The following is a 14,749-nucleotide window of genomic DNA, read 5'->3' on the forward strand; positions in this document are numbered from 1 at the left end:
ACCAAAGTCAAAAAGGTGCTAATCAAGGAATTTTTATTCACTGATGATGATGCCCTCATAGCCCACAGTGAAGATCTACTACAAGGATTCATGGACCTCCTTTCAAGTGCCTGTGAGGCATTTGCTCTCACTATCAGCATCAAGAAAACAGTTGTATTAGGACAGGGGGTTCCACAAGATCCTTCAATTACCTTAAATGCAAATCAGCTAGAAGTAGTCCAAAAGTTCAGCTATTTAGGTTCTACAGTGACCACCAACCTCTCACTGGATGAAGAACTAAATGTTCACATTGGAAAGGCAGCCACCACCTTTAGCAGACTAACTAAAAGAGCGTGAAACAACTCAAAGCTTACCATCAAGGCCAAAATGCTAGTGTACTAAGCCTGCATCCTCAGCACACTCATGTATGGTGGGGAAACATGGACAACTTATGCTCATCAGGAGAAAAGGTTAAACAGTTTCCACCTCCACTGTTTACGCCGCATACTCAACACCAAATGGCAAGATAAAGTCTCCAATGCAGAGGTTCTTCAAAGGGCAAAGTTACCAAGTATAACAGCCCTGCTCAGGCAAAGACAATTGTGCTGGTTGGGCCATCTGAGTAGGTTGGAAAATGGATGCATACCCAAGGACATGCTATACGGGGAGCTGTTGGAGGGAACAAGAACAAGAGGATGTCCCAAGCTTCGCTATAAAGACATGTGCAAGCAAGATATTAAGGAGTTTGGAATTGATCCTGGCCAATGAGAAGTCTTGGCAAGTGATGGTAACACGTGGCTCCATCGTCTCCATCAGGGTATCAAAGTCCATGACAGAAGCTGGCTCCTACAGCTTGAAGAGAAAAGAGCCCGTAGGAAGCAAGCAGTTGCCAACCAAGATACAGACATTTGCAATAACTGCCAAAGATTATGCAAATCTCAGATTGGACTATTCAGTCACATGAGACATTGCAAACCATGTACATCATAGGCTGCAATTCCCACTGTCTCTCGCAGACAAAAAAATGCCTATATGGCTCCTGTCATGTTAGTATCTGAGCTCCTAACAGTCTTTACTGTATTTATCCTCACAACATTCCCAAGGTAAGGAAGCACTGTAAACTCCAGTTCATAGATGGGAAACTAGGGCACAGAGAGCTAGATCCACAAAGGGAATTAAACATATAACTCCCACTACAGATGGCAACATCCAACTTTTAGGTACCAGTGAGATCATCAACCCCGACTCAGCTACTTCCTAACACTGAAGGCACTTAAGTTTCTGCCAGAAGGCATGCACAAAACCACTGAAATCACCAAGCTGCTCAGAGCCCTCTCTCACACTTAAACCCTGGTGGATTCACAAATGAGGCATTCTCCAATCTGGTAGGCAGCCTCTGAGCATGTCTAAGCTGCACAAAGGACATTTGTAACTCTGGGGGCATGTACCCAATGCCCAGAGTTGGGAGTTGTCAGGGTTCCTTCCCAACTCTGAACTCTAGGGTACAGATGTGGGGACCCGCATGAAAGACCCCTAAGCTTATTTCTACCAACTTAAGTTAAAAACTTTCCCAAGGCACAATTTCCGCCTTGTCCTTGAACAGTACGCTGCCACCACCAAGTGATTTAGACAAAGAGCAGGGAAAGGACCACTTGGAGTCCTATTCCCCCAAGCCCTACACCCCCTTTCCTGGGGAAGGCTTGATGATAATATCCTCACCAACTGGTATAGGTGAACACAGACTCAAACCCTTGGATCTTAAAAACAATGAAAAATCAATCAGGTTCTTAGAAGAAGAATTTTATTTAAAGAAAAGGTAAAAGAATCACCTCTGTAAAATCAGGATGGTAAATACTTTACAAGGTAATCAGATTCAAAACATAGAGAATCCCTCTAGGCAAAACCTTAAGCTACAAAAACACACAAAAACAGGAATACACATTTCCTCCAGCACAGCGAATTTCACAAGCCAAAACAAAGAAAACCTAACGCATTTTCTATCTAGATTACTTACTAACTTTTACAGGAGTTGGAGGGCTTGCATCCTTGATCTGTTCCCGGCAAAGGTATCACACAGACAGACAAAAGCCTTCCCCCCCCAGATTTGAAAGTATTTTGTCCCCTCATTGGTCATTTTGGGTCAGGTGCCAGCCAGGTTACCTGAGCTTCTTAATCCTTTACAGGTAAAAGGACTTTGCCTCTGGCCAGGAGGGATTTTATAGCACTGTATACAGAAAGGTGGTTACCCTTCCCTTTATATTTATGACAGGAGCGCTCAGTTGGGATAGAGAAGACTTGTTTTCAAATCCTTGCGCTGCCTGATTTTGATCAGGGACTTGAATCCAGGCCCCACACATGCAAGGGGCGTGTTGTAATCGTTCAGGTATTGCCTGCTCTTGGATGGAGCTTGCTTAGTGTCTCCTGTTAAAGCTGTTCCACTTTGTATTAAATAATTAACTATTTGTTGGAGCAGAGAGAGTAGGGAAGAGCTTGACTGTAGCTCAGTGGCTAAGGCACTGACCTGGGACAAGTCCCTGTTCCAATTTATATTTCATTATTTATATTTATTCCAATGGGAGAGGCTGTAGCACAATCATCCCAGAATAACCTCACCTGGCATGTGGGAAAATCAAGATCACAAACCTGCTCTGAATCAGGCATAAGGGCAGTTTGAAAACTGGTCTCCTGCATCAGGGCTGAGTGCCACAGCCAGTGGGCAGCTATGGTTAGTTTCTCTTGCTCCTTTTTCCTGAAAAGGGGTTGGCCTAGCTAAGACACCTGGCTGCAAGGCTGGGTTCACAGCTGAGAATCCCAAATGCAGCTAGGCACCCCCCTCGAGCCCAGAGCTAGGCATTTAACTGCCTTGGCTTTTTCTGCTGACTAGCTTAGCAAGGCTCCTTGCTCAGCTGTATCTCTCCCCAGGCATTGTATAGTGAGCCTGGGTGCCTGACTCAAGACTAAGGATTCTACTGGGAGGCAGTGTGCCTAAAAGTCCTTTTGTCAATCTGTCCCCAAGAGACTAAGGACCAGATATATAAAGGTATTTAGGTGCCCAAGGTGCAGATAGACACTGAATGGGATTTTCAGATGTGCCTGAGCGTGTTACGCGTCTAGCTCCCATTGAAGTGAATGGCACCAAATCGATTTAAGTGCTTTTGAAAATGCCATTAACAGAAACTTAGGCAGCTAGGGAATTTTATTAGCAAAAACGTAGGTAGCTATGGACTTTGGCCAGCAGCTGAGTAGGGGGTTAAGAAACTCAACAGCACTCGCATATTTTATTCAAGCCCCTAGAATGGCAGTGAGGCACCAAAGTCCCTTTGTGGCTCTCTAGCTCTAGATGCATGCATCTACATGCATCTTTATGTATGTAAATGTCTTTGGAAATCTGGCCCTGAGGGACTTACCCACAGTCACACATTGATCTGTAGCCAAACAGGGAGCTGAACGTGAGTCTGGCACCCTAACACTTGGGCTGTCCCTTCTGTCCACTAAGTGCACCTCGCTTGCATACCTACCTAGGTACTGTCAGGCCCAAAATAAGGGGAGGTTGTTTGTTTCTATCATCTTTGCATTCTTTCCGTTCAAAAAACTGAATTACATCAGGGAAAAACAAAAGACAAAAATGACACAACTGACCACTGCATACAAGTAATATTTAAAATGTACAATCTCTGAAAAGAATACAGAAATACTGAAGAATCTGGAAAGATGTAATCTATGCTAGAATTAACCTAATGGATTCAGCATTCCATATTCTGCATTTCCATTTGGAAATGAGATTATACAGATGGGCTCTGGCAGTCATAGAGTGTCCGGCTGCATTTACTGCTGTGCAGATTGTCTTATTTTAATACAGTGTCATGGTCTTGACTAGAGCCCTGCGCAGATACAAAATTTGCATCTGCATCTGATGCACGATCTGCAAACATAGTCCGCGAATATAAAGTGGATATAAAGCAGATATCCGCAAATTTGCAGGGCTCTAGTCTTGACTTCCTTGTGGTAGACCTGATCAGTAACAACTTGAAACTAATGTTGAGTGCAATGTTGCACTGTGGCCAGAAAAATGAACAAAATGCAACATTTCAGAAAATGTTTGAGGCTCTGACATTTTGTTAAATTTCTGTCATTGCTAATTTTTTTCTTTTAACTCTGGTTTTGTAATTTAAAAACTGTGATTCTAGGGACAGGCTCATCAAATTATCATTGAAAGACTGAGTGCTAGGGTAGGAGAATACCTGCAGCTTTCAAGAAATCCAAATGCTGTAATGTTTATGTTGTGTTTTGGAGATTTTGGTATGTAACTTTTTGCCCAGCACGATATGAACGTGCGGCCACTACAGTCTCCTTCAGCTCTGTTGACTCCTTAAAGGTTGCTGTTCCCTATTCAGAATATCAGAGAAGAATATTAACCGGAGAGCTGACTATATTGTTGTAATACTTCGGGCAAGGTTATACATTAGTCTCCCAGTGTGTGTTAGGTTTATACAAATGCCTAATAAAACTCTTTTTTGCTTATACTCTGACATAATTCTGTGTCTTTGCCCTTGGTCTTAATCCTATCTCAATTCAATATGCTCTTCAGTGCAGGTGCCTAATTCCCACTAATGTTAATGGAATCTACCCCTCCATCCCCTGCACATTGTCTACCGCCCCTTATTTTAGACAGATAACTCTGTGTACTGATTTCTTTCCAGAAGTGGCCTGATTCATCTGCTTCATTTCACTGTTTTACTAGAGGCACAAAATGCCTTTGTTTCTTCACTACAGACACTGGACCTACAAAGATAGGAGGAAATATTATTAAGCAATTTAAAAAAGATATCCAAATATTCTCCATTTATTGGGCTAAAATATGAGGTAAAATACGGATGTTTCTCAAGGTCAGAAAATGGCTCTTCAGAGAAAACTTGGGTTTGTGTGAATTCTCCATTCAGTCTGATGCTGTCAGAAAATAAACATTATTATAGAGCAGTTGATTAGCTAAGACCTTCAGTGCACATGTTGATTATTAGTTCTCATGGCATTCTTTAACTGCTTGAAAGAGCCAGGCAAAAATATTATGTGCACTAAATAGAGCAGTACTTTGAGCTACTTCTCAGGGCACAGCATAACAAAGTAGATAGATTTCAGAGTAGCAGCCGTGTTAGTCCATATCCGCAAAAAGAAAGGGAGTACTTGTGGCACCTTAGAGACTAACAAATTTATTTGAGCATAAGCGTTCATGAGCTACAGCTCACTTCATCTCACTGCATGCATCCGATGAAGTGAACTGTAGCTCACGAATATTTATTATGCTCAGATAAATTTTAGTCTCTAAGGTGCCACAAGTACTCCTTTAGAGTAGATAGATTATTTGCACAAATCCTGAACTACCAGTTCCAGTGGATCTGAATGTCAGCAGAAATACAAACGGCATGAATTTCAAAGCTGGTTAGGGGCCTAAGATATGTTTTAGCTTGCACTAGTTTGCATCTTGTATATTAATTATGGAATCATTATTATGAATAATTATTGTCATTCTCATGTCAGATTTCCTGACATACCTTCAACTCCACCCCACAGCAAAGGTGGTCTAAAACCAGAAGACAAGGAAGGAGAATTATTATTTTACATAGAAACCACAGGTGTAGTGATTTTCATGGAACTTTGCATCTTGGTTCTGTGTGCTTGTCATTTTACTAGTAACATGACAATATCCACACAATGGAATATCACTGGATTTCACTAACCTGTATATGTCTAGTATGGGTCTGTTGGGATTAAACAGTGATATTTAAACTATGGTTTTAATTTTTTTCTTTTTTGTGTGTTTTTCTGTTTGTTTTTGTTTTCCCTGAAGGTCTCCAAGTTGCCAAACCTGCGATCCCTCAGTCAGCCGCTCCTTCTTGACATCATAGAATCATTAGCCAATCACATATCAGACAAGCAATGTGCAGAGCTGGGTTCAGACATATAAAACACTTCCAAATCTCTTTCATTTGTTCCTCAAAGTGCTGCACTTTACAGCTGAATCCCTCTATACTGAGCTGCTCAGAATGTCAACACAATAAAGAAGAAGACCTATGAAGAGCATGAAAATCTGAACTATTGCTCTCCTATAGAGCTGCATGGCTTACATCTGTGTATTTGGGGCAGAAGCTGGTCTCAGCCATACCAATGTAAAATTGAAATCACTGCGGGCAATGAGTTTATTCCAGATTTACCATGGTGTCACTGAGTTCAGAATCTGGCCTATTGCTTTTGTTTTATAAAATATAAACAGTAATGGATAAAAGGATCATTATTATTATGAAACACAACATTTAGTGAAACGTATTTAAAGGGCTTTATCATTGTAACACAATCCAGTGGCTGGAAGTTGAAATCAGCAATAATTAAATTGGAAATAAAATGCACAATGATAACAGTTAATTGATAATTGGCCCAGAATACAAAGGCTTTCTATAGATTTTCTGTCACTTGGAGTCTTTAAATCTACATTGGATGTCTTTCTAAAAGATAAGCTTTTTTTCAACTACCTTATTGGGCTGGATACGGGAAGCACTGTGTGAAATTCTCAGGACAGTGTTTTGAAAGAGGCCAGACTAAGATAGTCATAATGTCCCCTTCTGACTTTTAAAATCTATTAACCCTCTCCAGTCAAGCCTTTCTGAAATAATGTATTAGTAAATAGCTAAGATCTTCTGCCTGCATGGCAGGAATCACTTTGTTTTAGCTTGAGGGAAATGAACCAAAAGGAAGCACTGGAACAGGGGTGTCCAACCTGTGGCCTTTTAAGGTGACTTCGTTAGGAAAGTCCCTATTTGATTCTAAATTGAAGGTATGCTTCCAGCTACATCCTGTGACTTTTTTTTTTTTTTGGTAACTGAAGTGTTTTCATCAGCCGTAGTCACTACAAAAAGGTGTATGGATCCTCTAAAAGATCTGCTGTAGTTCAAACAGGAATTAATTCAGGGAAATCCTATGGCTTGTGTTCTACACATGAGCACAGTGGGCCCTTCTAGCTTTATAATCTGTGAAAAGCACCTCCCACTGCGGCTCATGCAACCCCCAAGAAGATTTATTGTGAGCAGCCGATGTCCCACTCCTACTACAGCTGCCCTCTCTGGCCACCTGCTGCATCAAAGGGGAAGAGAGAGTAGCTCTGGCTTCTTCATTGCCTACACTGCTACTGGTCTGGGGGAGCCTAGGTGAACAGGGCAGGCACTCAGAAGGCTTTGCTCAGGTGAACACCCATAAAGGACAGCTTATTTACCCCAGACAGCACCCAGGGCAGGCCAGGAGGGAAAGCTGAGAACCAACAACAGGAGTTCCATGATCTAACTTGCGTCAACTGTCAAGGGTCCCCAAGAAACCATACAACAGCTGCAGCACTGCGTAAACCAGCCACTACCCCATGCTTACACTCAACCTGCCCCTCTGCACCCTGACATTACCCCTGTGCCAGGGGAACTGTGGGGAGGGAGGCATAGGAGCTGAATATGCTGGCTCTGTGCCTGCTGGGGATTACTAGTAGCAAAGCAGATAATGTAGCAACTAAAACTAGTCTCCCTTCCCCGGGATGTAGCAAATGGCCAGCTGGGGGAGCGGCTAAGCAGCTGCACCCAGCAGGGGCTTGTGGATCATTTCTACTCCAATGGCCACTGTCTGAGCGGTTCAATGGGAGCAGAAGAGGCCAGAGAATCTGCTCACAAGCATTGATTTGGAGCCCCTCGGCTTTTGGGGATAATGTATTTGACTCTCATGCTGGAGAGTGTGGACAGTCCTGCAGTAGAAATACAGTGGCCAGGCAGCTGATGTTTATACACTAGCCACCTCAGCATGGGGGGATGGACTAGGTGACCCCTTGAGGTCCTTTCCAGCCTAACAGTTCTATGATTCTTGGATCTTTTCTAATTAAGGGCAGTAAAGGTCTGTTTCCAGCAGATACCAGAGCTACACGCCTGTGCTGTAGCGTTAGCGTCACCATTCCCTGTGTGTGTCTGAAAAGGTGGTTGCTTTTGTGATGTCCAGTTGCTGTTCACCAGCTCCTTGGTGCTGGGTAGCAGGGTTTTAGATGCTGTTGTCCCTTCAGTTAATTCAAGGGACGTGCTTTATGGAATGATAGATTGTCCTCCCAGTTAAGGACTTGTGCTAGCTGCATGTGCAGGTGGCTCTGACTGGAGAAGGCAGAGTGACCTGACAGCAGGCCATGCCCGTTGAACTGAACTCTAGTAGATGCACCTCTTCTCCAAATATGTACACCCATTCCTCTGGTATATGCTCTCTATATTTCATTTGGAAATTAAACTGGCCAGTAAGTAGCACACCAGTAAATAGCACTTATGCGCCACTACCACTAACCCTATCGACTCCACTTTCTGAGAATCTCAGGGCAATTTAAAGCTGAAACCTGTGGTTCACACCTATGACTGTCAGCATTGCACAGAGTCTATATTCTCAGAACTCAGAGGCACATGCAACCCCATGGTTTTTTACAACGAACCTTATGTGACCTAGTTATCTCAAGTGCAAAGTAAAACTTACTTTATAGCGAAATGGAACCATATAGCCTGCAGCATCAGTCAGCAGAGCTGTTCTGGTTGGGAGTCTCACACTGACTACAGCTGCCTTTACATGGAAACAGTCAAATGTCTCTCACATGGAGGAGCTTTTGATCTACAGTGTGCACAAGACTGCCCACATTCTGGCAGCACAACAACAAAGGTGACATTTTCAGGTTGGGTATCAGCCAGTCTCAGTGAGATTTTAGACCTGCTAGGTGAGTTAGGGCTGGGAGCTCTTATTTGAACCTCCTGACGGGTAAAATGAAGCACCATTATTAATAAAGATTGGCAACACCCTATTTGAGTGCTAGGAACATAAGAATTGCCATACCAGATTAGACCAGCTGTGCATCTCGTCTAATAGTATGTTGTCTCTGACTCAGAGGAAGATGCAAGAATTCTGTAGTGGATGATGTGGGATAAGCAGCCCTTATGAGTAGTTTCTCCCTAACTCCCACCAGTCAGAAATTTGTGAAGGGTTACCTCCTTTTTTTCTCCTCTCACTGTGATGGTTCTAATTATCCATATAAATCCTCAACCCTTTTAAAAATCCTGTTGAGCTCTTGGTCTCAATGATATCTTGGCAATGATTTCCACAGATTGATTATGTGTTGTGTTCAAGGGTATTTCCTTTGATCAGTTTTCAGTTCCGTAAATGTCGTCTTGTTCTTATATTTGAAAAAGGATAAAGAGGAATATAGATCTCTATAACATTAATCATTCTGTGTATCTTTGTAATGTACCCTCTGAGTCGTGTCTTCTTTAAAGTAACTTGTCTTGATCTTTTCAACATCTTTCCATCCCTCTAAGAATTTTTATCTTCTGTCGCAGAATCCCCTGGGTTTTCTGTAGGTTGTATCCTTTTTAAGATAGGATGACCAGTACTGAAGGCAGCATTCCAGATGGGGACGTACCAATGATCTATAGAATGGCATTATAATATTTTCAGTACTGTTTTCTGTCGTTACTGATCCGTCCAAACATCTTGTTTGCTTTTTTGATCACTGCTGCCATTGAGCCGTGACTGCCATTGAGTTGTTTATGGTGATACCTGGGACATTTTTGGTTATATTGATTTAAATCCCAGGAGTAGTGCGTATGTGAGTAGTCTAAATAATTCCTTCCAATGTTCATTACTTTGCGTTTGTGAGCACAGAATTACCATTCGGCTGCCCATTTGTCTAGTGCTGGTTAAGTCCATGTCCAAATAATCTTTCCTAACCACTTAATGCCCTGGCCTTTTTAAGGGAAGCTTATTCAGAAAACTGTGATGTAGCTGTCTTAGTATTACTGGAAGTCCTCAGATTTCCTTTGTCCCTTTCTTGCCAGGCATCTGAAGAAGTGGTTTTTTACCCATGAAAGCTTATGCCCAAATAAATCTGTCAGTCTTTAAGGTGCCACCAGACTCCTTGTTAAGATTTTGAGAGGCACTGGTTATAGTGTTCCAGAGCACATGCATTTTTTGACAGATATAAAAGATGTGTAAAAGGTGGCATGTGGCTGTTTGGCAATGGACATTGAGTGCTGGAGATTCAATCTAGTCTTAAACAAACGCTCTGGAGTCCAGTAGTACCTGCTTAATATCTTCTTCTGGAAGAATCACAAGGATAAAGAACTTGAAGTGTCTTTAACATTAAGCCAAACATCCTCCCAGGTTTCTGTTGAGACAGTAAAACTAAGTTCTTTTTTCCATTTTCTTTTAAACTGAAATTGAGAGGGTGCTGAAAAGCATTAAGCCGCCTATAAGTCATTCCTAAAAAATGACTGTTGTTTCCATATTTCTCAACATGTTCTTCTAGAGAAGAGAAAGTTAAACAGACCAGTTGTCTCCTATTTGTGCATGAATACTTGAGCATAGTCACTGAAAGAAGGAACAGTGAAACAGCTGTAGCTGGTATTTGTTACACATTTAATTGAAGGAGGCCAGTCTAGCAGCTTGTGTTATATCTTTAATGTTTGTTAATCCTTTTTCTATCCAAATTGTCTTAAACCTGGAACTGGCCTTGATCCTGAGGCACAGGTTATCCCATAGTGGTATGAGAGGAGAATTAGTAAGATCAGATGCTATAATCATCTTAACACATTGTAGTATACCCCACATAGATGCCAAGATTGGATTTTTCTTTAAGGGTGTGGGTAGCCTCTTGAGGTATAAAAAAGAAGAGAGGGAATCAAATGGCATAGCTAAGCTTTTTTCAATCTCAAACCAAGTCAGTATGTATACTGAGCCACTGGAGGGGAACCAACTTACAATAAGATACATTTGGAACACTAGGTAATATAGATACAAATCTGGAAATTCCGTACCTCCAGTTGTCCAGCATTTTTTAAGGGTCATGTGTGACAAATGAGGCTGGTTTTTTTTTAATTCCATATAAATTCCATGATACACCTATTTACTCAAGCAAGGAGCATGGGAGAGACTTTGAAAGACAATAGGCTAATGATATAAATTAATCTTGGGCAGATATTCATTTTGGCTACTTCTGTTCTCCCAAGTAAGAACAGAGGAAGGAGATGCCATCTCTGCATCCTCAGAAACTTTTAAAAATAAATTGTCCATTTTTATAAAAACAGTTTTGGGACAAATCTTAGAATCATAGAATATCAGGGTTGGAAGGGACCTCAGGAGGTCATCTAGTCCAACCCCCTGCTCAAAGCAGGACCAATCCCCAACTAAATCATCCCAGACAGGGCTTTGTCAAGCTGGGCCTTAAAAACCGCTAAGGAAGGAGATTCTACCACCTCCCTAGGTAACGCATTCCAGTGCTTCACCACCCTCCTAGTGAAAAAGTTTTTCCTAATATCCAACCTAAACCTCCCCCACTGCAACTTGAGACCATTACTCCTTGTTCTGTCATCTGCTACCACTGAGAACAGTCAAGATCCATCCTCTTTGGAACCCCCTTTCAAGTAGTTGAAAGCAACTATCAAATCCCCCCTCATTCTTCTCTTTTGCAGACTAAATAATCCCAGTTCCCACAGCCTCTCCTCATAAGTCATGTGCTCCAGCCCCCTAATCATTTTTGTTGCCCTTCACGGGACTCTTTCCAGTTTTTCCACATCCTTCTTGTAGTGTGGGGCCCAAGACTGGACACATTACTCCAGATGAGGCCTCACCAATGCCGAATAGAAGGGAATGATCACATCCCTCGATCTACTGGCAGTGCTTCTACTTATACAGCCCCAAATGCCGTTAGCCTTCTTGGCAACAAGGGCACACTATTGACTCATATCCAGCTTCTCGTCTGCTGTAACCCCTAGGTCCTGTTCTGCAGAACTGTTGCTTATCCACTCAGTCCTTAGTCTGTAGGAGTGCATTGGATTCTTCCGTCCTAAGTGCAGGACTTTGCACTTGTCCTTGTTGAACCTCATCAGATTTCTTTTGGCCCAATCCTCTAATTTGTCTAGGTCCCTCTGTATCCTATCCCCTACCCTCCAGCATATCTACCTCTCCCCCCAGTTCAGTGTCATCTGCAAACTTGCTGAGGGTGCAGTCCACTTAAGTAAGTGATTTCATTGCATATTTGAAAAGGAAGGTGCTGAAACTAAGAAGGATCTGGTCTTTTGGATGCATCCATTGCTTGTGATTTATAGAAGTTAATCTGAAAACCAGAGATCTTTTCCAAAAAAATGCCAACTGTACTCAATTATGATAGAATTGATGACAATGGATACTTCAATAGTACAAAAATGTCATCAGCATATAAATTCTTCTGTGTTTATGGTCACACCTTCAGTGGTTGAGAGCTGGCATGTGTACATTGGCAGTGGTTCAAGAAATAGATTAAAAAGGAGGGTGAGAGGGGACAGCCCTGTCATGTCCCTGTTTCTAGCTGAAATGCAGGGGGGAAATTCCTTTAGTTGATAGTAAAGCGAGGGGAAAGTTGTATAATATACTAATCCAATTTAGGAATATTGATCCAAATCCAATTTTTTTTAGGTAAGTCATCATATAAGGTAATTCCACCCTATCAAAGGCCTTCTTTGCATCTAGAGATAAGGCTATGGAGGAAATATTTGATATCTGAACTTGCTGGATCAAATGAGCAATTTTTCTTGTATTATCAGCAAACAATCTTCTTTTAATGAAACCAACCTGATCTAGTGTGTGTAACTGATGGGATGATGGTACTCAGTTGTGTCACTACAATTTTTCCAATTATTTTGCAATCTGTGCTCAACAGATATGATTAAAAGTCATCATAGTTGCAACCATCTTTGTTCTTCTTTAATATTAAAATAATTAAAACAGTTCTCATTTTACAAGCCATGGTTTTGGGAATGTTTAATTGAAGACCCTTTAAAGAATAGACGATAACTGATTACAAAATGTTTTGTAGAAATATTCTGGAAAGCTATCCATCCGAGAGGCATTACCAGAATTCATATTTTCAATAGTGTATTAGAGTCCTTGTGTTGACAAATGTTTGTCCAAAAAACACTTGTTCTGAAGTTAGGATATTAAAAGGCTGGTCTTCAACGAAATGATTAAATTTGTTAGGGTCAGCTCGGTCGTCTGATTTATATGAAGCTTGATAGAATTGCTTAAATTGATTATTTGAATCTATATCTATAAGTTCAAGAAAGAAGGAAGAAATGTTGTTGCTGGCTAGTTCCCTCATAAGTCTTCTGCCAAGTAGTTTACCTGCTTTATCTCCCCATTCAGAATATCTTTGTTTGATCCTGTGACTGTAAATTCGATTTGGCTGGATAAGCATTCATTATATCTATATTTGGAGTTGATTAGAGAATGTAGGTTTTCATTATTTGGGTCAGTCTTGTGCATTCTCTCCAAATCATCTATTTCCTTGGCTAAAGAGTCGAATAACTTGTCTTTCTATCTTCTTTTGGGATGCCCACTTTATGCATTCACCCCTTACAGTAGCGTTCGTAGCTGAGGTTACAGATTGTTTATTTTCTCATATGAAGTTAGAGATGACTGAATCAACTGTGCAACGAAGTTTGCAGCTATTAGCAGCACGGTGTTCAGCTTCGACTGAGAATTTAATAAAGTAGAACTACCATCTATGGTAAGTATAATTGGAACATGATCCAAAATGAGTATATTAAAAATAGTTGCTTCTAGGCATGCTGGAGTTAGTTCTGAAGACCCAAGAAAAAAGGTAACTCTGGAGGAAGATGAATGTACTGTATTGAAATATGTATAATCATGGTCCTTGGGGTGTCTCAGTGTCCACATATCTTTTAAATCAAATTCATTCATTAATAATGAGGGTTGTCCTATTGCATTTTGACAGCTGTCTCTCTTGTAATTGGATTTGTCCAGATGTCTGTCTAATATAAAGAAAAGGAGTACTGTCGGCCACTTGAGGGCTTCCACTCTCAGCCCTGGGGTGGCCAGGGCTCCCATTGTCAAAATTGTGGGAGAAGCCTAATGTTGCGGAATCCGCAATTTCCACAGTATCACAAGTTAAGTAGGGCCTTAGGCATCTACATGTATGCAGAGTCATCACATATAAATTTACAGTTGATTTGGTCAATGAAATGCAAATTAGTATAAAATCTGAATATGGAAAATACAACAATATTATGGGGGAAAAGAAAAAATGTCATATAGTATGGCAGATGTCCTGCACAAATTGAATAATTAGTGTTATTTACGGTTTAGGCTGTAATCTACAGGACAGGAATTGATTGCCCCAAAGGATCTGTGGTTACCATAATACGAACCATCAGCAGTAGAACTAGTGAACAGATTTTTAAAGAAGTCTTATTGAGGGTGCAAGAACAACCCATCCCGATGTGCAGAAAGAATAGCAAATATGGCAGGCTATCATCTTAGCTTAACAGAGAAATCTTCTGTGAGTTGAAACACAAAAAGCCGTGTTTTTTTTTGTTTACAAGACGTGGAAGATTGGACAGATGACTAGGGAGGACTATAAAAATATTGCTCAAGCATGCAGGGGTGTGATCGGGAAAGCCAAAGTACAATTGGAGTTGCATCTAGCAAGGGATGTGAAGGGTGACAAGGGTTTCTACAGGTATGTTAGCAACAAGGAGAAGGTCAGGGAAAGTGTAGGACCCTTACTGAATGGGGGAGGCAACCTAGTGACATGATGTGGAAAAAGCTGAAGTACTCAATGCATTTTTGCCTCTGTCTTCACAGACAAGGTCAGCTCCCCGGCTGCTGCACTGGGCATCACAGTATGGGGCAGACGTGAGCAGCCATCAGTGATGAAAGAACAGGTTAAGCA

The 14,749-nt window shown here is 41.4% G+C and overlaps 1 protein-coding gene across 4 annotated transcripts in view; it reads left to right on the forward strand.

Annotated features, from left to right (window-relative positions):
* The window catches only part of LZTR1 (leucine zipper like post translational regulator 1), a 277,700-nt gene extending 263,232 nt beyond the window's left edge, over positions 1-14,468 (forward strand). For 2 of the 4 annotated variants that reach the window (XM_074936111.1, XM_074936113.1), the window contains one exon: positions 5,825-14,468. In XM_074936111.1, the coding sequence (XP_074792212.1) occupies positions 5,825-5,941 (117 nt within the window). In that variant the 3' untranslated portion in view covers positions 5,942-14,468. The remainder of the gene's footprint in view (positions 1-5,824) is intronic. The other 2 variants (XM_074936115.1, XM_074936112.1) reach the window with 2 other exon arrangements.
* The last annotated feature ends 281 nt before the right edge of the window (positions 14,469-14,749 follow it).

Source organism: Natator depressus, chromosome 21 (genome assembly GCF_965152275.1).
Source record: "Natator depressus isolate rNatDep1 chromosome 21, rNatDep2.hap1, whole genome shotgun sequence".
NCBI lineage: Eukaryota > Metazoa > Chordata > Testudines > Cheloniidae > Natator > Natator depressus.